The sequence below is a fragment of the Cryptotermes secundus genome, unplaced genomic scaffold, assembly GCF_002891405.2.
Source record: "Cryptotermes secundus unplaced genomic scaffold, Csec_1.0 scaffold655, whole genome shotgun sequence".
In the NCBI taxonomy this organism is placed as follows: domain Eukaryota; kingdom Metazoa; phylum Arthropoda; class Insecta; order Blattodea; family Kalotermitidae; genus Cryptotermes; species Cryptotermes secundus.
The window spans coordinates 1,039,147-1,067,028 of NW_019726234.1; the positions used below are offsets into that span (position 1 = coordinate 1,039,147).

The following is a 27,882-nucleotide window of genomic DNA, read 5'->3' on the forward strand; positions in this document are numbered from 1 at the left end:
GCAGAAAGTGTGACTAGTTATGCAACTTGTCTGAATCGGAAAAAGTCAACTAAATACCTTCGCCGTAGTCTAGGTCTGTCTAAAGAATAGTTTTTATTTTAATTTTAATGATTACATTCAGAAAGCTGCAAAATGTGATCTCACCACCACATTGCCAGAGTGGCTGGCCAAAGTGGACTGATCTTATAAATATGGACAGAGAGAGCGCTCATTTTCGATCGTCGATTGACCGGAGAACGGCGATTTTTTGGGTATTTAGGAATATTGTGGAAGTGCCGACTAACCAAACCACAGATTAATGGGTCGTCGGTTAGCAGGGAATTTCTGTATCAGATTTAATATCCAGTATTGACATTGTATTGGAAGTACTGCTATTGACGAACACTACGAAAGACAGCAGCCACGATTGGGATTCGAATGTAGTACCTCCTGTACGTGAGTCAAACACGCCATCTCACTTCATGGGTGGATGCATATGCAGGTGGATGACTGGATAAATTCGAAGACGGGAAAGCAGTTGATAGTCCTTATACACTGACGATTAGATACAATATGTCCATAAGGCATACTTGCTTGAGGAGCTGTTTGCGAAGTTGGATGGGTCTCAGACAACTTTGCTAGATCAGAATTTTAGTACTTTCAGTTAACCGCCGTATACAATGGCCGCGCCATACCTCAAGCGAGTAGTCGCTTGCTTACCAACGCAGTGATCCAGGTTCGAGCCAAATTCAGGTCATGTGGATTTTGTGGTGGACAAAATGGCACTGGGGCAGGTTTTTTCCGAGTACTTCGGTTTCCTTTGTCAATCTTTATTCCACCAATTGCTCCACAATCATCCTCATCTATCATCTGAGGCTGGTACATTAGGTCAGTATTGGCTGCAGTACCAATGAAAGAAATAATAACAAGTTAGTAAACAGCCAAATACAAAGGTTCTAAATTTGCAGGCTGAGAAGCTGGAGGTGGCTCTTGCGGAAAGAAACCGAGAAGTACATAACCTGCGACTGGAACTGCAGGATCGCCGCCACAAGCATCACAAACTGAGGGCGGGACATCACTGGTTCTCCGAGGAGGTCATGTCCGCTTCTATGGGGTCGCTAACAGTGAGTTTCTTGGCGCGTGCTCTTGAATATATAGGGCCTTAATAAGATCTTGTTTCTTTTAATAACGAAAACATAAATCGGTCCAGTCCATAACCTGTCATCTCAATAAAAATTAGAGAAAAAGGCATCCGAGAGAACTCGTAAAGAATACGCTCCTATAGAAGACTTCCAGTCAAATAAATCGTGTTTAAAATATTTTTAAAATGTAAATTTATAGTCCACTGTTAATGCTGAATAAATTATGAACTAGTCGTCTGTATTCGTGATCATATGACCATAAGTTCGTTTCCTAATTGAGTCAGAGCTTCTATGTTTCTTCAAACTTGTAAATTTGTTATATGTTATTATTATCTATTATTATTGACTTCTGTTTGGGAAAACTTATTCGTTAGGCACAGACTTTGTGTAGGCCTACCTCAGATTTGTCGGATATAACAACGAAGCATGGCAGCTTCTCCAAGCTCGTCAGTGTTGTCTGGTAACAACAGTACATAAAGAATTTGTAGGTATGATTATGATATATCTCAATACCCAATTTCAGACATCTAACTCCAGTCAGTTATTGCATGCAGCAGCCATTTTATTGTTTCGCATTCTACAAAAAAATGCCATAAAAGAGATACAATGAAACCTCACTTAACGAGCACAATTCTTTCCAGAATCTTACTCGTAATGCGAAACACTCGTTAAGCGAAACAATTTTTCCCATATAAATTAATGTAAAATACGATAATATGTTCCATGCCGAAAAAATACTCAAAAAATTTTATGTATAACGTTTACTCAAAGAAAATTATATATATATTGTTAAGGAGCGTGAATCATCTTCATCTTTTCTTCCATGCAGAATGAACCAACCTGGAATGCGAATTCGATTTGCAGAAAAAAAAATCAAAATAATTAGTTTATTATTTATGATATATATCTAAATCTTTTTACTAGAAAGCTGTCTAGAGACATTTGATTTTGCCGACGCTTCAAAATTTGGTGAAAATTCGGCACAGCATTATCATTAAATAAATTTGTAGCGCGCATAGCCACTGCTTTATTAGGGTGATGCTTCTCAATGTACGATGCAACAGTTTCCCATGCTTTCAGCATTTCTCTTATTGCGCCATAAGATTGTTGCTTTGCTGTTACCTCCTCCTCCTCCTCCTCCTCCTCCTCTGACAAACTCTCCTCCACAACTTGTTGCTGTGAAACATAATGCAACTCCATAAGCTCTTCGGTGGTCAGCTCTTGGCTCTGCTCTTCCACAAGCTCATCGATATCATTGTTATCCACTTCCAGCCCCATTATCTTGGCTAAAGACATAATCTCGTTGATTACATGCTCCACACGTACTATCTCAAACCCCTCAAAATCACATTCGACAACGCTCTCCGGCCAAAGCTTCTTCCAAGCAGAAGTGAGGATTCTCTTGGTAACCCCTTCCCACGCCTTCTCGTTCATCTTGAGGCAGGAAACGATGTGGAAGTGATATTTCCAGAACTCTCTGAGAGTGAGATTGGTCCCTTCAGCCACCTCAAAACAACGCTCGAAGAGTGCTTTAGTGTACAGCTTTTTGAAGTTAGAATAACCTGCTGGTCCATAGGCTGGAGAAACGGAGTGGTGTTGGGAGGCAGAAACTGATCTTGATGAATGTAAATTCTTCAAGGAGGTCATCTTGTAGGTCTGGAGGATGGGCAGGAGCGTTGTCCATAACAAGCAAGACATGGAGTGTCAGATTCATCTCAAGCAAATACGTGTATTTTTTTCACAGAAGGACCAAACACTTCATTGATCCAATCAGTAAAATGATCACGTGTCACAAAAGCCTTGTTGTTGGACTCCACATCACATTTAGTCTGCTCTTCTGGACTTTACACTTCTTGAAGGCTCGTGGAGTTCCTGAATGGCAAACAAGCAGCGGTTTAATTTTTAATCGCCGCTTGCATTGGCACAAAATAGCAGCGTGAGACGGTCTTTCATTGGCTTATGACCGGGCAATGCATTATCCTCTGCTGTTATATAGGTTCGTTTAGGCATCTTTTTCCAGAAGGGACCCGTCTCGTCTCAATTAAAAACCTGTTGCGGCATGTAACCCTCAGAATCTACGAGCTTCTTGAAGTCGCCGATGAAGTTCTCAGCTGCCTTTGTGTCGGAGCTTGCGGCTTCACCGTGCCTTACAACGCTGTGGATGCCGGTTCTTCTCTTAAACTTCTCGAACCACCCACGGCTTCCCTTAAATGCTTCTTCTTCGGCCGTTGATGATCCTGGCGTCTTCTTAACGAGGTCGGCGAAAATCATTTTCGCCTTCTCACAAATGATGTTCTCGTTAATAGTGTCGCCTTGCAATTGCTTTTCGTTTATCCATATGAGGAGCAACCTTTCAACACCGTGGTGAATACGTAACCGTTGTGTAGATATTCTTGTCACTCCCTTTGAAGCGTCTCTCTCCTTAATGTTGTCCTTGTTCTTGAGGATAGTGCAAATCGGTGATGTAGACCGATTATATGTGCGTGCTAGATCAGCCACGCTCACACCTCGTTCTCGCTTTTCAATGATTTTACCTTTCATTTCTACGGTTATTTTTATTCTCTTATGGCTGTCTTTTTGCGGCTTTTTCTTCGGGGACATTTTTGCAAGGGTTATTAAACTTTGCACAGAAAGAATCACAAATAATATGTCTGAACACAAGTTTGGAAAAATGTGTGATCACAAGCGACACTAAGATGCTAGCGGAACTAGTGCTAAACACAGACTGATGTAGCAAGCGCACAATCCGGGACTTCCCCTCTCGTCACTCGTTATGCGAAACGTCGCTCGTTAAACGAGTCATTTTTTTACAATTTGTTTTCCTCGTTATACGAATTACTCGTTATGAGAGATGCTCGTTAAACGAGGTTCCACTGTACGTATTTTTCGAAACCCTGTTACCATTTGTAATTTCAAGAACTCTGATTAAGCCCCGCTGGCATTACTCCCTCTTGACAAGTTCGTGAGTCCGCCATTTTGTTAGTACCGATCATAGGAAATTGTAAACGCTTTTGTTGGGTTGGTCCTTGCTGCTATTAATGTCCATATAAATTTTCAAGATAATCAGTCATATAGTTCAATAGGTGAAATGAGGAAACACAGACAAATATACAGGCAGACGAGCACAAGAAAACACAAAGAACACGACCCTCTCTTACGTATGTCTGCTTTCACCGTAATTGAAATTGGCTGAAAAGGAAGAAATGAAAAAGAGATTGATAAGGTTCACTCCAATTGGAGTAATTAAATATTTTTCATATGTTTCATTTTTCGTAATTATTTGTTAGAATGATCAAGTTAAGGAGGATGAGGTGGGCAGGGCATGTAGCACGAATGAGGGAGACGAGAAATGCATATAGGATATTGGTGGGAAAGCCACAAGGAAAGAGAACACTGGGAAGACCAATGAGTAGGTGGGTGGACAATATTAAAATGGATCTTAGGGAGAGATAATGGGATGGTATGGATTGGATTTATCTGGTTCAGGATAGGGATCAGTAGAGGGCTGTTGTGAACACGGTAATGAACCTTCTGGTTCCATAAAATGCTGGGAAATTCTTGAGTAGCTACAAAATTGGCGGCTCCTCCAGAAGGGCTCAGCTCCATGAGTAAGTAAGTAAGTCATTTTCATTGGCCATTGACAACCATACATACATACATACATACATAGGCCCTTCTCACTGCATATAAAATATGTTTCCATATTTAGTATAATATATATATATATATACCATATCGGAAAAAGGTATTTCAATAAAGCACGTAAGGATTTATCTTAGAATAGTTAAATTTTATGTCACCAATTATTTTGATAGGAATTTTATGAGAAAATTAATAAAACTCAGTGTGAATCTCGTGTAAATTATTACACTGACGTTGATTAATATGATATTCTAAGGAAAAAATTTGACATTGATCTGTATTATCCATCATCATAAAATTTGTGTAGTAACTGTGGATCCAGACGAATACACAGGCATTGTCACCCTAGCGTTTGTCGTGTGAAAAGCCAATAATATTGTTCTTTATCTAAGCCCCGACCGAAGGCAATTTGTATGCACATCTTATGCAGCGTTCACTGCAACATACGATGACCTTCATTTTCTCAGGTTGCATTTATGTGATGTTCGCTGGGGTCTGAAAGTATGATACTCTGGATACAAATCCATGTTAAGGAGAATATACCAGCCATGTATGAGGCCAGCGATTTGTTCCAGGCAACGAAGTCCCTGAACACGCTGACCAAGAAATGCTTAAACCGCAGATTTCACTGTACAGGCGCCACCACTCTGTTGGTATAACCTCTTTAATTTATTTTCGGTAACACTTTCAAAGAGACCGCTTTTCTTGGCATGTAGTAATAGTGTTCCCCAACGTCGGACACGTGACTGCCCACCAAACTTGCCCTATGGTTGATCACCTCACGGCATACAAATCTTGCGAAAGAATGCATGAATGTACCTACGCGTATGTTTATATGTAAGGTTGAATACATATATGTACGTATGCCTTTTAGGTTTCAGTGATCTTATTAATTCACTCACTCATGGAGCTGAGCTTTTCTCGAGAAGCCACCAATTGTGCAGCTACTCAGAATTTCCAAACATTTTTTGAAACCCGAAGGTTTATTACCGTGGTCACGAGAACCTCGACTGGTCCCTATCCTGAGCCAGATAAACACAATCGATACCATCCAATCCTATCTCTCTAAGATCCATTTTACTCGTAATATTGAATGGACTAATTGATTTAATTTAAAAATATTGTTTTCCTTAAGACTACGACTGTTTAAGTATATAAAAATGTGTTGGAATTAATTGTCGCAAGAACAACCCTACTGGAGGGGAAAGTGAAAAACTGGAAATTATGATTAGAGAAACGTTGTGTCCTCCTTCCTAACGCATTTAATGTTTATAATATGTTGGTTTTGTATCGCTGCGTTTTATATTAGAAGCAAAAACACACATACAGTACATACTGCAGAGGTAATCCCTTTATATTCAACCATTGTTACATGTAGAAGAGATCCCGAAATATACACATTCCTGTTTCTTTAAACCAGGAACCGGAAATTGGCTTAGAGAGTGGAGGTACTTATGCCATCCTGCCTCGGCAGAGTTCTGAAGAACTCACGCAGCTACCGTCACTTCTTACAAACAAGGTGCTGGAACTAAGAGAAGGGCTGAACTACTTGTGCACTACCTCGGGTATGTGTTAGACATAACAATCAGCTGTCCACTGATAGCGGTGAACGTTTATTTATGACAAGCATGACAGATAAGAACGCAATTCACAAATAAGTAGTAATGAGAGAAAAAAATAGTCGGGTACTAGTTAAAATTTGTAGTTCACAGTTACGTGTACAATCCTTTAGTAACAAAGTCTCTGAAATCATTCCATATGAAAAATGCACGACGAGGAATTGTGTTTTAATGTGTTCTATTTCTTTTACTAGGAGTACCAGCCCCCGATCATCAAAAGAACAGATATTCGGTATGGGAAAAAGAAACAGATGAAATGGACGCCACTGCCACGTTCGTCTTCAAATGTAACAAGAGATTAGATTCGATTTCCGATACAGGCCAAAACGTGAGAAGCGATTCACCTACCACAGTTCGAGTAGACTCTGAGGGGAACACTTCCCCGGTGACGTGCATTACAATAACCCCTGCATTCTGGAAGAGAAGAGGCGGTGCTTCACATGATCAGGCCCAGGAAGACAGGAGCTGGAAGACTACTGACACTGAATCAACTGATAATACGATTGTAGCTAGCACGTCACGGGGGGAGGAAACCTCTCCTGCCAACAGAGACAGTTTCTGCTCTGCTGTTTCTTCAGCTTCTGCTGCATCTTCAGTGTGTGATTATGAGGATGATGCAGAAAGGGAAGGGGATAGTTACGTCAGTGAACCAGACATACAGGATGGCCACGTGGGAACAGAAATATTGGAAAGTGAAGAAACTGATAAGAAACTTGAAATAAACGATAAAAATACAAACAAAAATGATTACTATAAGAACAGTGTTAATGACGATAAAGGAGAAGATAAAAATGAGGGTACAAAGACTATCATAAAATGCGGTTCTGATAATGAGTCGATACACAAGAACGGAATTCACTGTGAACAAAATGTCAGTGAGGATCATCATGAAAACTTGCCTGAAGGGTTACTTCCCGGGTACTACGAAACCGAAGTGTATGCTGCTAAATGTGGTTCTAGCAGGCCTGGAAAACAGAGGAAGATATTAAAAACGAGGCGGGTGTCAGACACACATATTGGATATAAGCGAAACATTGATCCCAAAATCATTTCTGAGGAACAAACATTAAAATTTGGAAGCGATAGTATAATTTGTAATGGTGGGAATGGAAACAATACAACAAAAAATGCTTTGGCAGAGACGTGTCGGAACATCTCCGAGATTTCTCCCCATACCGATACAAAAAGCAGTGCAAGAAATGAAGAGGATGGGAAGGAACAAAGGGAATTAGGACCAGGGGTTACTAATATTCAAATCTCTGAAAGCCGCGGCACAGGATTTAGGCAACTTTGTTCTCTAGGAAGAGAAGACAGACTTTCCCCAGCTAAGGCGGGAACCTCTGGAATCAATTGGTGTGCACAGAATCCGACAGAATCTTGCTCTGTGTCAACCCCTGATAATGTTTTCGTAAAAACTACGCGAAAAATATTCTCTCCTGTACGACAAAACAGTGGAGGAACAGCGTCTTCTGTCATCAGTTATGTTGTGGGGGAAACATGTGGCATGGACGAAGCACAAGTCCTTCAGGAAGCCGAGCAGGCAGTACCATCTCCAGTCATCAGCATTCTCAGAAGAGAAGAGAGTGTAAATCATTCAAATGAAAACCCTTCAGCAGTCCAGAGAAGAGAAAATCTCGGCAACAACGGAAGACCGCCACCATCTTGGATGTTTACACGAAATAGGTCACAGTCGTCGTCTCCGGCTTTGACGAGGAGAGCAGCTTCAAGGGCTGTGGACAAGAGTTACAATGATACAATCAAAACTTCAGATCCAAATTCAATGTTAAAATCTCAGAATAAAGTATTATACGGAATATCTCAAACTGAAGTCAGATTATCCAGCGAGAACAAGTTTGAATCGGACTCAAACAAGGAACATGAAACCAAATTACAGCCTTGGAAGGAAAACGTCGCAAATAAAAATGTTGGAGTAGATGAAAATGTAAATTCGGTGAAGCAACAGAATTTAAAAAGAGATTCTGAGTCACAATGGGATTCTTTACTAGAAAGAAACAAAAATAACAAAGGGGATAATTCAACGTCGTCTTCCCGTGCAGTCACTCCTTTGTCATCTCTTCCCCTTCTACCACAATCCCCAAATCTCGGTAGACGCGATCTGTTTAAAGTGGCAACCAAGGAAACTGCGCCTAGTATTCGTATGATGATAGCGAAGTACAATCAGAAACTAACAGAACAACAAGATGGTGCTGGTGGCAGGTCTCCTGAGGTCAGTGGCAGCGGATCGGCGTCACCAGTAGCATGGCGGTCTCCTGTTGCGGAACGCCGCGTTCGGGCCCAGATGGAGAAATACCAAGAAGAAGTACAAAGAGTATTGCAGCACGGTGGTAAAAAGATAGGAGCGCATCTCGGAAGAAATAAAGTCCAGAAATCGGCCAGTGAAGGAATCATCAGGACATCGGAAACTTCGTCTGTTACGGAGCCCGAAAGGGGACCAAATAAGGGCAGTACGGACACTGTAGGTACTAAACCGTTGACAGTACTCTCGAACCCAAGAAGTATTCTGAAATGCCCCAGTGCGGGTTCTATAAAATCTATATCTACTCCAGTTCCGGTAAATGTGAATGCAGGGAGAGCTGTCGAGACTACGCCCTCCTCCGAAACAGATAAGTCTACAGCGAAGAAGCCACCGTCACCACGAGGGAATACTTCACCCAGTCCGTCCAGCCCGTCCTCACCAGAGATTGGACTGCACCACTACAGTCCACCTCCATCTCGCTTGCGCGCTTTGCGAATACAACGGGCAAAAGAAGAATTCCTCACCCGAGGACCAGGAGGTCGTAGTTGGACCAGTGATGGAGGAACATCTACTGACACGCCTAGTGCCTCCGTGTCACCAGAGCCGTTCTGGGGAGGAGACCCCACTGGTGGAACTCGGAAAGACATTTTGAGACCAGGAATTCGAATAAGAGACAATGATAACGGAAATTGCAGTCGGTTGAGTCAAGTGAGTGTGGGAAGTGAATCCAGCTGTGACGGCTCAGTTATTATTACTGGAGAGTCTGGAAAAGACAGTAGCACCGTCAGTGATGAAGGCGTGTTACTGGTTAAATCGGCGAGCGCAGGAATGATTAACGTTGACCCTAACACTTACAGGAAATTCTACGATGACAAGGAGTCTGTTGATGTACAACCGAGTGCTTCTGACAGTCAAGACGGCAAAGCAAAAGCCCAGGCCTTTAGTAGGTTTGGAATTTCAAATATTACCTCTCGTTTCAGGAAAGTAAAGATGAGGAGGAACAAGGACAAGGATGGGGGGAAGATGAACACCGTATCTATGTTGTGCCGACAAAGCCTTCTTGTGGACCTGCATTTGAGCAAGGAAGGGGCGACTTCTGGAGCAGCAGAGGTATCAGGACCGTCTACAAGCAAGAGCTGCCCCTCTTCTCCGGTGCTACGGCGACCTTCATCTATAGAGAAACCGGACCCAGGTGCTTGCAGCGCGCCAGCGAGTTGGATCCTGAACCCAGCTCGAAGAATATTCAAACCAAAATAAGAGCCCGAAAGAAATGCATGGAGATTCCATTAGGAAAATACACAAATATTAATTCTTTTATTTAAATTGTCTTACAGAAAGTACGTCATACCTGAATGATCTATTGTTGGAACAATTGAACCCAGTCGATATAACACCATGTATGTGAGATTATGAAGAATAACCATTATCAGATGCCATGGACGTTCCATGACGTTTTCAAAACACAGCAACTGAAAATAATTCGATGAAAGTATAGTTGACTTTAAAGGTTTTTTTTAATGAAGATATCAGTTTGTTTTCGACTTTTTTTTCCTAGTGTTCCTATATTTCATGTGAATTATCTGGTCTGATTCTTATTGCAATAAATTTTAATATATGTGTTACTTAGCCAACATAATCGAAGATAATTTTATGATTGTCCATTTTGGATCGATACAACTTCACAGACAGATCAACTGAGGTCGATAGATTGCATTTAATTTTTCTTCTAGAGAGATTATGTACCTCTGTTTACAGTGATGCATGTGTGTACATTTGCCAAGTTTATAAAGATTAATTACATTTAGTAGTAGAATATATTTTTTATCATATACTTAGTGAACGGCCGGAGACCCCCACCCCATTCCTGACGTGTAAGAAATTTCTCTGTTGTGGCTTTGTAATATTATTATTTTATACAATCAATATATTTCTAGTATTAAAACAAAATGTCATGAACAAATCATAGACACACATGGCTGGTGATATGCATGAGTGACCTTCTGACGAAGTTAAGCGTGTTTTGTCCCTTCATTCATATTCATATTATAGAACAGAATTCAATAACTCTTTACACTTGCAGTAAAAATGTTAATTGAATGAATGCTTAAATAGGAAGCGACTGTAGAATTATTAATTCGACACTATGCATGTACTCGTATGTATGTATGTATGTATGTATGTATATATGTATGTATGTGTGTATGTGTAAGGGGTGGGCCATAAAATCCGGCCCTCGCACCGCGACCTTCAATGATCTATTGTGCTTCCCCTTTGATTAACCCTTTATTAATCCTACACTTCGAATGAGATGCAGGACTCTATTTATGGGGGCGTCATAAAAGTCACTTAGTTCCATAAATAAGTGACCCAAGTGACGAAATATTAAATAAGCTATATCCTCACAGTCACATAAGATAATGTCGAGACTAGCTGCCGTGAGTGTGTTCATACGGCTAATACAGACGACGATGTATCTCTTTTAAACTTAATCCTGTAGCTTCAAACAAAAACAAAACGACCTTCCACATTGAACATTAAAGGTTGCATCAATTTTGGGGCCGTCTATTAGATAATTGTGATTGGCGAATTGCAAAATGTTATTGGAAAAGAATTGTCTTTCCTAAGGTACTTTACGGTAAGTCAGAGAAACTGAGGACAACGGTCAAGAAATTGATTTCAAATTGTCATTTCTGCTTGTGAATGATACACGATGCTTAATGATCAGAATACGAGATAATTAAAATATCCGAAAATGTGGGTGTCGAATTATGTGAGGAAATTTCGAGTACCTGACATGTGTGACGAATTAAATTAAAAAAAGAAAGAGGAGGTTCGAACTAGCATTTCACGGTTCTGGTGAACTGAAGGTGAATAAAGAATACTACCAAGGTATACGGTCGTGTAACACAATGACATTTGCGATTCAGTATTTTATTTCTTTAAAACTGTTAAATGCGATATCATGTGTATTACAATATTTTGGTTGGTAGAACAGCGGATACATTCACTTTCATGAACTGAGTTCTGTACGCCATTACTGATAATCTTCGTTGGCCTACAATGGGAGAATTTTCTATTTCTCACTGAACTGAAGAGGAACATATTATAAATGGCTTAGTTTAGTTATAAAACTATAGTAGAAACTAAATTAAATGTATCCCTCTAACAGGCCATGGAGGCCCATAGGGCTGTCAGATGTTGAGGTTGCCACATTTTCTAGATAATCGGTTCGTAGATGGCGGTAAGGTTGTCAGCCTTACGTGCCGGCCGCCCTTTAACCTCAAGAATATTCCTGTTACTCATGTCTGTCAGAGGCTCAGTCGACCCCAGGGCCATAGTGCAGATGGAAGGATTAGGTCAATTGAAAAATTCCACCTCATCGGGTTTCAATCCCGCCACCTTCCGGCTTGTAGCATAGTATGTCAACCACCTACGCTACCGTGTGCACCGAATTATAAAACTATAAAATGTTAAAATGTTTTTTATTCATCTTTTACTTCCATAGATTGGTTCTTACTGGCGTTAGAAAGTACTTAATTTTACTTTACAGGACAAATGTTAATTCTGTTACAAAACCTCAAGCATTCTCCGAATATTTTCGCTAATTACTCGAAAATCAGCTCATCTTATCCATCTGGCTGCATTCCAATGGCAGTGACGAAGTTACGAAATTCGATTTCGCTTAAGCTCGGTATTAGAGATATTCATTATATTTTGGTACGTTGTTTTGATTCTGGTTAATTTCGGTTCGCTTTACGGGCCGTTCTACTTACGCAAAGAACTGAACATTCATGTATATATAAAATATATTATATACCTATGTACAGGATTTTCAACTTATGACAGTCCGATCACGTCCGAAAAGCAAGCTGGCCAATACTAACGCGGGAACAGTTTCTACGCCATTACGGTGATAAGGCAACTGCATGCCCTCGGTACCTGATATTTCCCCCATCTACCAGAGGCATTGGAAACTACTTGGGCGGGAACTTGTTGCCTAATTATGCTCAGAGGTCTCCTAGAGACATGAGGATCTTTTACGTGCCGTAAATCTACGACACGGGACCCACGGCTTAAAGTCCCTCCCGGAGGACTTGTTCCCTGAATTTTTCCGCCATTAAAAATTCCACGACCTCCGCCGGGTTTGAACCCACGTACCTCGAGTCATGAGGTTGGAATGTTACCCCTAGACTACAGAGGCCGCTACAACTGCATAGTAGGAAAACTCTGTGACTTTCCTTGACGGCCAATGCCGAGATAGACTCCGAAACCTTGACGTTTCCTTCTACAGCGACAAAAAAGCGGACCCAACTGACGTAGCGGTAATGTTATAGACTTATATTTGGGAGGTCCACAGTTCGAATCTCAGTCGGGACACCGGCTATCCTGACTGAAATTTCTTGCAGTATTGCTCCAGTAAAAGCGCTAGGTGACCGAGGGATCGAAGTTCGAGTCCTAAAAGCGTCAAGAATTTTCTTTTCTCTACGTCGTCCAGACCGGCTTTAAGGCCCACCCAGCCTCCTATTCAATTGGCACCGGGGCCCTTTCTCCGGGAGTAAAGCGGCCGGGGCGTGAAGCTGACAATTCATCTCCAACTAGTGTCGAGGTAAAGAAAATGTAGATCTATACATCCCTACCCATACGCCTTCATGGCATAGTGGTTACTTAGTTAAGAACAGGGAAAATTTTGACTTGTCCTCAAAAATTTCATTACGGAAACTACCAACAGGTCTGTCTATCTATCTATCTTTACCTCATGGGAAAGATAGCCCGGCACCCATTAGATAGGAGGTTAGGTGGGTCCTAGAGCAGGTCTGGAGGACGTGGAGAAGTAAAAGTTCTTACCCTCACCGGGACTTCAAGTCTGAACTCTTGGTCGTCCAGCCCGTAGCCAGTCGCCATACTGAATAAGCTAGCCCGGCTCCTTTTTTGAGGATGTAAGCAAAACCAACTTCTTTGTTGTTATTTTCTTTTTGTTCTTTTTCCTTTCGTTTCCTTCTTTTTTCTTCTCAAGATCTTCAAGTTTTCGTACGTTTCTCACTTAACTCTACTGTGGTTCATTACGGTTCCCTTCTTCTAAATTGTTCAATTTGAAATAAACTTTCGTCTAACCACAACGATTCTGTGCTTCCTTTTCTCAACCTTTCAGTAGGTGTCGACTGAATCTGTCAATTCGGTCATATATTTTTACTTTTTCTACATGTCCACACCACCGCAACATTTCCTGTATAAACTTTTCACTTTTTAGCGCAGATTTCTTGGTACTGATAACGTGCTAAAAGGTTAGCAGTAATGGGAGGAAGACATTAGTTAAAGTAAGTGGCAACTAAGTTTCGGGGGAGATAGAACAGTCGCAGTCGGGGGCGAAATGAGATGATCGATAAAATAATCGAGAGTAAATAGTGCCTATTTACATGTATCAGACATTTGACTGACATTGAGATATATCCTATTATTTCTCTCAGGTGTTTTGAAGTAACAAATCCTTTCATAAAAGCTGCAAATCATTATTGTCCATATTTTCAATTAAAATTAAATTTTAGATTATAGATAGCATACACTTAGCCCCAGAGCATCTAATTCATGTGTGAACGACTTCTTGGCACGTCCAAATCTTTTCTCACCCATTCCGGCACACAGTTTACTGAAACTTAGAATGGAGGCCCTGGATCGAGAGAAAGATATTTCCTACCTGCTTATTAGTCTGCCTTCTACTTGACACTAATGATGACGTCATAGCTCTATCTTGACAGATGTCTTGCTGAAGGCTCAAGTGTAGGAGGGCCAAGACATCTTTGATCTAGCCGCTGGGGCTGCTACGGGACCTGTCAAAGAGAACACCTGAGCGTTTGCTTATATGTATATATGTACGTCAGGCATGGATAATAGTAATATATAGGTGGAAAGAAATTTATTGAGCTATATTAAGGTGCTTTACTAGCCGGGATAGCGTAGTCGGTATAGCAACTGGCTACGGTCTGGACGACAGAGGGATCAGAGTTCGGGTCCAGGTAGAGGCAAGAATTCTCTCATCTCCACGTCGTCCAGACCGGCTCTGGGGTCCAACCAACCGCCTATCAAATGAGTACCATGGGCTGTGCCCCCTAGGATAAAGCGGCCGGGGTATGTAGCTGACCACTCATCACCAACTTGTGCCGAGGTCATGAAAATGTGGATCTATAATTCCACACCCCCATACATCTTTATGACACAGTGCTTAACTATTTAAGCACAGAGTCAACTTTACCTTTTTTATGTTGAGGTGCTTCATATACTGTCTGTTACAGTACACGTACATCTGAATATTTTGGACTTGCTTTGTCTTCGGCTCATAATGTTTTACTTTAAAATTAATTTGAAGAGATTTATTTAGATAAGTTCACAAAATAAAAGCAGTTGAAGCCTATTACATTTTATCAGTTTGTGTGCGTGTCTGTACTCACAAGCAACTTGTCTGTGATTGTACGAATTTTGGCCCAAGTTTGGTACCAGGGATGTGTACTGAAAATATATCTAGAATATCCATTGTGAACCAATCATATTTGTCAATTAGACTACTACCAACAGAATGAGACAATTATATGATTACTTCACCATATCCTGAAACATTTGTCTGATTCTTATTAAATGCATTTAATTTTTATGCAGGGCCACATCTAAGGGGAAGCGCCAGGGCGATAGGCCCGACCCTCTCCACAAAACAGAACTAGAATCCGCGGATTACACTAAGTCATTTTCTTCTCTAAAATTACAAAACGTTTCTTCGCATATTTAATTGTATAAGAAATAGGAATATAAAAATAGGTAAAGGTAAAGATATCCTTGTAACAGGCCATAAAGCCCCATAGCGTTGTGAGACGTCGAGGCTCTCACATCTTCTTGACAGTAGGCTCACAGAGGGCGGTAAAATTTGTCAGCCTTACGCGCCCACCGCCTTTTACCCCCAGGAAAATTCCTGGTACTAATTTCTGTTATAAGCTGAGTCGACCACAGGGCCGTAGTGCGGCTGGAAGAATTAGGTAAATTGAAAAAAGATGTACCTCATCGGGACTTGATCCCGCGACCTTCCGGTTTGTAGCATAGTGCTTCAACCAAATACCCCACCGCGTGCCCCTCTGAAAAATAGTTATAACCTGAATTTGTTTTTTCTGATAGTAGCCTCTATTTAGGTTTCGCAGGCCCCACGACTGTAAATCAGGCCCTGTTTATTTGTCAGATACTGGGTTTGAATTGATTACATCGGCGAATGCAAAGAGTGCTGTCTTAGTATGTGACAGTTTAGTCCGGTTCTTTACCGACGTTCCTCAAAATGTCGGCGAAATTCTACTGAGCAACATGGCGCTACATCCCAAAAGACAGCACTCCTCTTAATTGACACATTTCCCAAAATGTTATATTTTAAACCACATCGGTCAAGCTATGTCACGTAAATATATTTATGTCGTTTATAAAACTGTACATTTTTCTTTAAAAATATGTGCATTAATAAAATTATTGTGTGTAGAAACTTTATATAAAATCAATTTCAGGTTATAATAACAACTTTCTCAAAAATGTTTGTTTATGAATAATTTTTTTTGTTCTTTATTTTTCTCTGGTGGAATTCTTGTCAATCACGACATCTCAAAATGTTTTTCTATTCGAAAACCTATTTCAGCAGCGTACGATTTTCAGCGTCTTCTAAGGAAGGTAATTATACTTTTATTAATCTAATTTAAGCACAGGATTTAGCACTTGGCAGGGTTTACAGATTGGAATTCCAGAAAGTATTTTTAGTTCCAGTCGGCATTTCCTTCCCTCGTTATTTACGGCAGGTGTAAATATAGACGGCTTGCGGTCTCTGTCGGCGAAAATAGCACTTCTTTAAAAAAGCTGACTATGAGAGATAGTTGCTCATATTCCCGGTAGGTGGCAGAGCTTATCCTGATCGTGTGTTGCACTTCTTCCTTCGTTGGAGAATTGGTGTTCTATCTCTTCATTTCATCTTTAATGCTTATTTTTAGCGGCCCATAGAATTGTTTAAAAAAATTATTTGTATTCTACTATTTATCGATTCTTTTTTTTTGATATTGTAAAAAGGTATACAGTTTATAACATTGCCCAATAAAAAGTACAGTAAAATCAGACCTTCCCTAACTGGTACTCTGTGACTGACAGTTTTCTCCACTCACGGAATAAAATAGAGCTAGTCTAACAATTGGAAATGGACCTCACAACGCCTTGTAGCTTCCGTACAAAAGAAATCGTTTCATAAACGGACGTCAAAATCTCATTTCATCTCGTCCAATTTTCGATTCATCTAGAAGAAACACAGATAACTCCCAACAACACGACCTAAATTCCTATGATCTGGCCAGTGTGGACAGAATAGATTTACAGTGTGAATATCTGTCCGGTTAGAACAGCATTACTGTTTCTTTTTCATGAGGTGCCCGGTTCATATCGCGGCAGGTTATGGTATCGTAGCTGAGATTTTGCGTGATTTCTCTTGGTTCATCCAAGCATCTGGCGATGCATTAGATCACTGTGCAGTCGTTGAGAGGGACTCCGCACTTTATTGTCCCGGGGATCTCATATCTAAATCCTCCACTGTTTATGTGATCATAAGAATTCATTTTATTTCATTCAAACTAAAATCTGTACTTATATTTGTGCTTATTTAGAAGCACAAAGGTCAATTATAAAGTAAACACGAGCAAAGAGAGAAACAAAAAGTATACACACACAGTCAAACAAAAGAGAACACAAGAAAAATATTACCATTTATACAATAATTCAACTAATTTAACCACACAAACACTAAAGCGGAGAGAAAATATACATATTCATTAAAATTAAATTAATATTTTAATAATAAGGAAATACCATTATAAAATATGATTAAAAGAAACAGTTTTGTTCCAAATATTACATGTCAGAGTCCCTGCAAGCAGCATTAGCAGCTGAAGCGCGTCTGGCAGGATAACAATTGCTACTAGAAAGAAAGACACTGAACACAGAGAAATCACTAAATAGGAACTCGGTTTCTAAAACATAATAATAATAATAATAATAATAATAATAATAATAATAATAATAATGCCTGGTAAAATACTGGGCTAATTTCGTTACTGTTCTAAAAATTTTGTCCTGATATATATATATATATATATGTACATGGAAGAAGTACTTGTAGCTTTTGTTACTAATATCTTTTATGGAATATGAAAAAACAACAACATGCTGTTGATACATATTGTGTTTTTACTGAATTATTATAAATACTAGCTACTAGTAGGGTGACATTTTATGAACAAAGTTACAAACTTTTTTTTTCACGAAAATTGCCATTTTGTTCTCCTGTGTTACGATGCATGGGATAATGTAACATCCTGGGAAAGTGACGCAGATAGAGTTCAGAAATTGGCAACACAGTCAACTCTAAAATGGTTGAGCGTTGATCGTGGGGTGAAAGAGAGACATACTGTAGCAAATTGAAACCTATGGGACAAAAACAAAAACAAACAAATATTACAAAATTGTGATCCTCGGAAAAGTAAAGTTAATCGTGTCAGATATGACAGCCTTTACTACTTCACACACGAATCAGTCAGATCATAGAAACTGACAAAATTGTTTGTTGGCGGAAGACAAACGGTAGCCTTGAAGTAATATTTAGTGATGACAAATGTGCAGATTCGTAGCATTGGCACTATAAGACTGATGCGTCACTTGTTCAATTAGTGGCCACTTCTTCTCATAATAGAGCCCACTTCTGAGTAGTGTCAGGGGGAGTCACCACCCATAAAGTTCCCTATTCAAGGATCCTGTTCTGATGTTTCCTATTGAAGCGTCAGTCAGTTTCCCGCCTTGCCTGCGCATTGATATGTTTTGACAGCTGTGTTAACAAACTAAACAATAACGGCAACACCAATTAGTTGTCCTGGCCCCACGACTGGTCAAGCCCCTCACATTGTACTTCTACAAGAATAACTTCACCAGGAGAAAACTCCCGTAATCAAAATAATGATCTAAAAATCAACTTATAACTTAAGGAGCTATTGAGCAGCAAAACTGAGATTGAACGTTGTTTGTTGTGGCCAAACGAATACCACGCAACACACTTTAAGCCTTTCAGATTTCCATTAACTTATACCACATATACTGGGAAAATGAATACAAAGAAATTTGAAAGAAATATGATGAAATCCCTCTCCTTTGCTGGTTATCAGTTTCTAATTTTCGAGGCAGTGACGTAACTACGGCTTACATTAAATTTCATTTGGAATTTCTAAGAATATAATTAATATATAAAATTACCGTATTTACGCATGTATATGCCGCACATTTTTTGCCAAAAATTCAAGAGGAAAACTGGGGTGCGGCTTATATTCGAAATATTCGAAATCACATTTTATTTAAAAAAAATTATATTCATAATTAGTAATGCAGGGTGTAATACTCCTGAAATAATATTCCAAGAAAATTATTTTTTCTATAATTTCTGTCTGAAAATTGTGCTGCGGCCTATACACGCACGCGGCCTATACATGCGTAAATACGGTAATTAAAGTTGAAGTTAGGCTTCCCAGTGAAAACTGCTGTTACATAAAGAAACATATTGTGAAGTATAGACTCTTATTAGGCAACAACTCTATAAACATAAGTCCGCGCAATCGTACGTGTGCAACACTAGGACGTCCATTGCTAGGCAACGTATCAGAAAAAGGCATCAACAATAGAGAGGCTGTGTTTTCTGCGTGGTCCGTGCCTAGGGGTTATAAAGGTACGAAGAAGGCCCTTTGAGAGAGTTGTCGGGAAATGGGTCGAGTTCTGGAGATGGCAGTCGAAGATGACTGAGAAGAAATTGCAAGAAATGCATCAGACTGTGAACAGAAGACATTATATGTGATTTGAAGTGACAGTGAGACTGTTATAAATCCGTTTTCAAGATACGGGTAGTGAAGGTTGAGAACTCTAGTGCGTGTACAACGGTGAACCGTAAAGTGTGTAGATCAGAGATAGCGCTGTAAATGCATGTAGTCTATAAATAATAAATGCAATGAGCCAATCCAAAACCCGTCTCATAAGTCACGTAAAACCCCCAAATCGTGACAGTATACCAAGTTACAGACTGACAGAATGAGCAAACCAGTTTAATTACTTGGGTGTGATTACACTGAGCATCTGATCCCAGAAGAAACGCCATTGCGGTGCTGCGGCAGGTGACTACGTCCCGAGGCAGGAAGGAAATACATTTATTTCATGTCACGGTAGCGTAGTTGGTTGAGGCACTATGCTACAAACCGGAAGGTCGCAAGATCGAATCCCGATGAGGTCATTGGATTTTTTTTCAATTGACTTAATCCTTCGAGCCGCACTAAGGCCCTGGGTTCGACTCAGCCTCTAACAGAAATGAGTACCAGGAATATTCTCGGAATGTTCTTGGGGATAAAGAGCGGCAGGCGCTTAGGGCTGACAACCTTACCTCCATCTATGAGCCGATTGTCTAGAAACTGTGGGAATCTCGACGTCTCACAACCCTATCGATCTCCACGGCCTGTTACAGGGATAGCTTTACTTACTTACTTAGATTACAAAAATGGTGTAAGGCCTGCTTCGTTCCCCGTAGGAACTGTTATCATCCAAACAGAACAGAAACCCTTGAAGTAAGGTGAACAATTTCGGAAGTCAGTGTCAGGAATTTGTTGAAGAAAGAAAGGAGGTGCTCTAATTTCCAACCGGACGATGCATCAGCGTAAGCTACTAAATTATGATGAAGGCTTGAAGAGGCCAGAACAACGTCAACTCTACGAAGTAAATTCCTTCTTGAGGATCTCATTGTCGTTCAGCCAGTCAATCTCCTCTCTTCCCACATTTATGGAACCAGAATATTCATTACCGATCCCACGAAAGCACGAAATTGGTTCGTACCCTGAATTCCAGTCCACATACTTATGTCTAGTTTTCCTGTGTCCGGCAGTTTCTCTGTTGTGGTGTATAGCGGAAACGTGTCTGTTAGATGTTCCCTAGCAACTGCCGTCGCTTCTGGCTCAAAAGTTCCGGTCTTTCAGCTACCTTGTCTCAGTATGTATGTATTCATGGATGGATGGATGGATGGATGGATGAGCTCTTTGCTAGCTCCTGAATTTTTGGAAGGGCTTCTTATTAGGTTCTTGTTCTTTTACTTCAAATTGAAGCAGATCCAGATACAGGCTGAGAAGTGGATTCACAAACCCTTGGATATAGAAAGTGTCACATATCAGAATAAATGTTCCATGAAGATAGGTGGTTCTGCTTGCCACCTGCTTTCATGCTGGTTTCTTGCTCTGCTTATTCTTCACTCTGAAGAAGGAGGAGATATGTTTCTCCGAAACGTTGGTTAAATTTCGACAGACTAGAAGACGTTATATTCCAGAAGAAAGTACACTTCAATATGAATTTCATTTTGCCTTGCCACTTACTTTGAAAATATTTGAAACATTGACAGAAATCCCCAAAGCTAAGTTAAACGCAAATTGCTCCATCAGCGACTGTGAAATTACTCAATCTTTTATATAGGTATGAATGTTTTGGAGACGTAGCCTCATTCTCTTCAAAGTGGCTATCATACAAAGTTTCTACTGCCCACCCAGCCACTCAACTATAGACCACAGGGAAAGGAATAAAGATATTTGAAACTTAACAGTAAAGGTTAGCTTTATGGTAGGGCTAATTTGCAATCGTAATGGAGGCACCAGGGCCTGAGGTGAGGACTAGTCGCTTCAGTAACTGTTTCAGCAGAGCAGGTATATATGTCTTCCCTTATGTCTGCCGGGTGATGATTGTCAGTTCCCAAACACGTGACTCAAAACTGCTCTCAGAGTGTCCGAACTCGAACTACTGAACGTAGTGGTAGAATCAGTAAAGTACAACGTAGAACACCCCTGTATTTAATTAAGTAAACACCACGCTAGCTCCATCATTCTTGACTGTGGAACCAGAGGGAAGAGAATGGTCAGCTTCACTTCCCCTTCCTTATACTTCTGGAAAAAAACCTCACGCTGCCCGCGGGATAGGAGGTTGGGTGGACCCAAGAGTCGGTCTGGATGCTGCGGAGTAGGGAAAAAATCCCTAGCCACTGCCAGGAATCGAACCCCGGCCGTCGAGCCCGTAGCCCATCGCTATACCGTTAGAATTGGTTTCGAATGTAATATGTAATAAACTCTGTCCAAAAACAATGTCAAAACATTATAAATGAAAATAATTGTGCTAACTTTAATGTTAAAATCAAATTGAGATTTGTAAATCTGCAATTTAATTAGCTGCTAAGAGCATTTGAAAACATTATTTGAAAAATTAAAATAAAATCCAAAGTCTTAAAATGTGGTTTACATGAAAATCGATCTTCGTACGAGAGAACTGCGAAACTTAGTATAAACAAGATTAAGTGATAAACACACCAATAGGATAATAATAAAGAAGAAGGTTTCTTTTATGCCTGGTGTCCGCTGCGTCTGTCTTGATGAAAACTAATTCGGCAAAGATTACGTGATATAACAATAACAGGAACTGAGACAATGTTTTCTACTGTGCATATGTGCAACAATTCTGTAGGATGAATTTCGGATCTTTATCAGGTGTTTTCTTGCCACTATAGCCCCAGTGGGTCTAGGCCTATCTCCATGAACTTCTCCGTTCACTTCGGTTTTTCTAGAACTTACACATTCGGTAGGACTCCTTGGACGGGTGATCAGCTCCTCGCAAGGCCTTTACCTATACACAAACACAGAAAAACGCACACACACAAACTAAACATCCATGCTCTGAGTAGGATTCGAACCCACGATCCCTGTTTCCAAGCGAGCGAAAACAGTACATGCCTTTATCAGGTTTAGTGAAGCTATTTTCCTTTAAGGTTGCCAATTACTGAAGTATATCCAAAAATATTTTGAAGTCATTTAGAAACGTTGATCTAAAATAAAACTGAACAATGTCAAACATGAAAGAAAAAGTGTTGTTGGTGGTAGTGGCGGTGGCGGCGGCGGCAGCAGCAGCAGCAGTAGTAATAGTAGTAGTAGCGAAGGCAGCAGCAGTAGTAGTAATAGAAAAAGAAGAAACGCTAGTAAGAGAAGCATCATCAGATATTAGTAGAAGAACCTATCCCTGTAACAGGCCGTGGAGGCCTATAGGGTTGTGAGACGTCGAAGTTCCCACATTTTCTATACAATCAGCTCACAGATGGCGGTAAGTTTGCCAGCCTTATGCGCCGGTCTCCCTTTACTACCCAGGAAGATTCCTGGTACTTATTTCTGTAAGAGGCTGTGTCGACCGTAGGCCCATAGTGCGGCTGGAAGGACAACGTAAATTTAAAAATCCAATGACCCCATTGGGAATAGAACCCGCTACCTGCCGGCTTATAGTATAGTGCCTCTACCAACTGCGCTACCGCTTACGTGTATTTACTGGCGGTGTGTTCATCCGTTCATCCAACCCAGAATAATAGAGTTGGCAGTATTTTTACGTAATCAGATAATGAATTTGAAAGTGTTCTTAGATAAATATTCATACATGCACATTTCAAATGTAACAGAAGAATGTGCTAAATTATTTCATAAAATTAGTATAAAACAATGTAATTTTAGAATATATATTTTGTGAATTTATATCTTTGTTCATAAAAACATTGATGATATGAAGTACCAAACTAGAGACCGCCTTAGAGAACCATTTGTTGTAACGTACGATATGGACCGTGCATTCAATTTCGCCACGTTTACATGGTATAAACATAACTGTTTATAGTTTTAAGCTGAGAAAATTTGTCTATATATGGCGATTTGTAGGTTCTTGATATCAAATATAAATCACCAGACGATTTGGTGAAGGTTAAAATCAAACAATTTATTATTAATCATCATATAGACAAAGTGCATTTTGTGATGAAGTTAGCAAAATTTACCGGCTGTATAATGGTGATCACTGAACAAAACGAGGGTCTGTGTTTGTCTAACAACTCATTACCGTTATATACACAAGTTTATTGTTACGTTCATCTTTCAATCGCGTGGCAGACGGCTCCCCTTGCTTCCAGCTGGTTATTAACAATGTCCCCAGTCATAAATCCCAGTGGTACAAATTTCATCCTACTGTTACAGAAAGTTTACACAAATATCAATTGGCAAACGGTTTTTATTATCTGAAAATGGGCATGAACCTTGTGCAGCTATTGTTCTATATGAATTATACTGGTGATGACATTGTCAGTTTCAATAGATGCATGAACAGGTACAGTCATATTCAACTGAAACCTAAAAGAATGTGTAGACGACATAAAAGATGTTAGGGCCGAGTCGGTTAAAAATGTATTGTTACATATCTGGAAAAGCAGCAGGTAAAAATCTGGGGGTCTTTGTTGAATTTGTAAAGCTAGTAACATTACTATTGCTATTGATTTAATAATTTTTAAATTCTTGTATTTATTAATTTTTCAACACACATTCACATTAATAGCGGATCTAAATTTAAAAACTCAAGGACAGATTTTCAGAAAATTTTCTGGCTAGCTGAATAGCCATCAGTTGCCGGAAACAGATGCTGAAATATTTTCTAGAGTAACAGGCAGATAGAAGGAACTTGTAAATTGTAGTGGGAATTTTATAAAACAAATAATTCTACATATAAAAGAACAGAATTTGTAAGCGTGAGATTTATCTTTGTTATTACGCGATTTCAGGTTACCACAGCAATGAACTGAAGAGGACTAATATGCTTCGTGAGCGTAAGTATGTCGTAGATCATGACCAAACGAGCAACCTATGTTTCAGTGTGTGTCTGTTCTATTAATTCGATAATTAATTCTATTAATTCGGTGTGGCTATGTGAAATGTAGCATATTGACAATTTTTGTGTGTTATTCGTGGGCGGTGGCTTTAAACGTTGCCTTCAACGCGTTGTTCGATAACATGTAGGACTGCAAAAGAATAGGGGAGAAAGTAGGGGGAACTATTATTATGAAAGCTTACGTTATAAGGGAACATATTTGCAGGTGAATTCCCAGCGGATATTACATAAATTACATTAAAATAACTTGGCATATTATGTTCCCAAAATAAGATTTTCAGAACACTGTTTTATCGTAACAGTCTCAGAAAACGTTCCCAAGGAATAATAATATGACTTATCAATAATTACAATCGAAGCCCCATACAGATAGCGCCGTTAAACAAACAACTTAACAAAACTTCATGGAGCAGAATACGTACTAAGAAGTCAGTAGTCGCTCATCTGATCAGGGAATCCGAAGGATCATTACCGTATTTTCAAGAGTCCGTAACTTTGTTTATCCCGAACCCAATGAATTCAGCAGTCAACCTCATATTTTATTCCTTTAAATATTCATTTTTATATTTATTTATCGATCTCCGCCCAAGTAATAAAAGTGCCCGTCCTTCACATGTTCTGAATAGATCTGTGTGTTGATTCTATTGCTCAAATTATCGAAGGAAATCTTATTAGAAATAAAGATTGAAAAACAGAAACAAACTCCGTGGTCTTAAGTCCACAAGCGAACTATACCGACCGAATGACCGTCGCTTGTCGTCTAAGTTAGTGCCAACTTTTGCTCATAGAGGGTGTCACGTGGTCAGAGCAACGCTTCCCCATTGCCGTTAATTTCGATTTTCTAGACCGGAGCCTCTAATTCCTTGAAATAGCTCCTCATTTATTATCACGGGGCTGAGTGGACCCCGTTCCTGACCCACTACTTCTGAGAAAATCTTATAGCAACGGAAATCGTACCCGTGACCTCTGGATCTGTATCCAGGAACTCTGACCACTAGACCACAGAAAATTTTCGAGCAATAATTCCTCTGTGAAGAAAAATTAAACTCAATATGAAACTGACGAGACAAGGACAAGCCGTCTGACGAACCAAGCACACAACCACATAAGTGCACTTGAATGGTAGCACTTCGCATCGAATATTGTTTGAGGCTTTCACAAAAGAGTTGTTATATATTAATAATCTGGTATTACGCGACGGTGCGTCTGGATGTGTTCACGGACAACCCCCTTGGTAACTGAAACGTGGCTGAGGGATAAATCACTTCATGCGAAACAATAACAATGAACGCTGGTCGTACAGCGTCAGAGTTGGCCATGAAGTCGGCGGGAAAAAAATTAAAAATACCCAAAAAGAAAAACTGTTGCTTTCTATATGAAACTAAGAGGAACACACATAGTTTATAAAATAAATGTTCCAGAAAAAGTAACAGAATATTAGTAAAACAGCTATAAACAATACCTGTTGTAATAGTTCAGTTACAATATTATATTTAAGCATCCTGTTGCACTCTACACGATAAATGACATAAACTCCGTCCCAAGTGCAAACAATATATTATATGTCCTTGATCTTGCTCTCCTCTACACTACATGTTTCGGCCTCAAACGGCCATCATCAGGTGTATACACTCACGTAGCTGTTACACTGCCCTTAGTTTAAAATTTAACATTTAAAAACACATTTTTCCTTTGAAGAAAGTTGTCTTCTGGGTTTAGGCACCGTGTATTCTTCGTTTTGGCCGACGTTTCGGAGGAACGTAGCGCCTCCATCTTCAGAGCAGTTGAATAGCTGCGGAGAGCAGTAGCTGTGGTGATAGGATGTGGAAGGTGCTGCTTANACGTTAATTTTTATTTTCATTTAGTAGCACTATAAAATCTTTAGTTCTAATTTTAAAATCCTTCAAAATTTTTCTCTAAATTTTAAAATTTAAAATTTAAAATTGTTAGGGTTACTCGCCCTATGTCTAAAGTGCTGCAGCGGCTAGTTCTTGTTTCCACGCTGTACAGGTGTTATTCTGCGTAGTCTTCCTTTGTGCGTGCCGTTGCTATTCTTTACTACGAGTGCTCAGTTACAATTAATTACTCCCTAAGATCAATTTAATATATAAATATATAAGCTTAAGTTTGGGAAATTTGTAGAGTGACAGGATGATTAGTGATTATTGAATTGAAAAAACTGTAAAATGAAGCAATCGTGACGTAATTTGAAGGCATGGAAGTTCCAAGTAAAATCGTGAAATATACCTTAATTGGAATATCCTGTCTCTGATCCCAAGATTTGAAATCTGAACCTCCAAAATACGAAGCAGAATATCAGAATTTGTACTCATTTGTCCGCAACTATCAGTGTTTGTCGAGAATCGGATAGGTCTTCATATGGGTTACCAATTCGTGTAGTTTCCATTGGATCACAGATAACTCTTTACAGAAGGTCAAACTCCGCCCAGAGCAAGAAAGATAAGCTGACCCCATTACGAATACCTGTAATTTGGCACAGACGCCTGGTTATTTCTATTGTGCCATCTTGTAGAGTTACCCATCCTTCTATAATTGCATTTTGTTCGTACGATTTCCTTCTGCATTGGTATTACTCTGCAGCTTCTGTACCATTAATGCATCAAATTTCTGTCACTGACTCCTGTAACAATTGATATTGCTTCTCTGTTATCAGCAGACATGCCACTTTCACATCTGGCTCTGTTTCTAAAGCAACGTAACTGAGTCTGTGACACTAATGATCAGCTATCATCATCTGTGATGATAGTCCGTGTAATTGAGGAAACATCATATGAAGCCGCTATGTATTTAGAGAACACCTAAACATATAAAACATTGTTCTTCTCCTGTATTCCTGCACTACATCGCATGTAACTCATCTGTTTCAAAGCCATAGAAAAGAATTCACTGCTCGTAAAGGACTATATATTACGTAGGGACCTTTATTTTGGAAGGATTTGCCATATTGAATACAGGCAGTCCCTACTATTTCCAATAGTTACGATCCTGGACATGACTCGTAAAAGATAAATATTATAATGCGAATCGCTATTTCCCACTGGCGCAATTTTATATTTGAGGGTTACTTTCTCGAATGACAAAAAAAAAATGGAAAAATTTATAAATCAATTCATACTGCCTTACATGAAAGATACAAGAATTATAAACATGCTAGATCGTGCTATCACAATTAGAGGATACCATATTATTTTATAAAAAATATCCTTAGCGTTCTTTTTAAGAGAAATATATCATTTAAAAGAACAATGGCAAAACAATTCTTTCTTGTCTTCATCTCTTGGAGAAATTATTGGGTAATAATGCATTTGTTTGCTTCACTTCGGCTTCACACGTGTTCGTTCTTGTTCGGAAGGGATTTCGAAATAAGAGATCTCGCGTTTAAATGGCCAGTCAAGCTAAGGGCATGTTCTTCATCATAAAA

General features: G+C 39.7%; 1 protein-coding gene and 1 long non-coding RNA gene across 4 annotated transcripts in view; one reads left to right on the forward strand and one right to left on the reverse strand.

Moving 5' to 3' along the window:
- The window catches only part of LOC111864052, a 102,168-nt gene extending 91,719 nt beyond the window's left edge, over positions 1–10,449 (forward strand). For all 3 annotated transcript variants that reach the window (XM_023851008.2, XM_023851006.2, XM_023851007.2), the window contains exons 17-19: positions 948–1,103; positions 6,184–6,328; positions 6,577–10,449. In XM_023851008.2, coding sequence (XP_023706776.1) covers positions 948–1,103; positions 6,184–6,328; positions 6,577–9,896 — 3,621 coding nt within the window. In that variant the 3' untranslated portion in view covers positions 9,897–10,449. The remainder of the gene's footprint in view (positions 1–947; positions 1,104–6,183; positions 6,329–6,576) is intronic.
- Positions 1–27,882, reverse strand: part of LOC111864053 — a 206,899-nt gene that overhangs the window by 58,184 nt on the left and 120,833 nt on the right. The window contains exon 2 of the long non-coding RNA XR_002842729.2: positions 14,332–14,464. This is a non-coding gene — a long non-coding RNA (uncharacterized LOC111864053). The remainder of the gene's footprint in view (positions 1–14,331; positions 14,465–27,882) is intronic.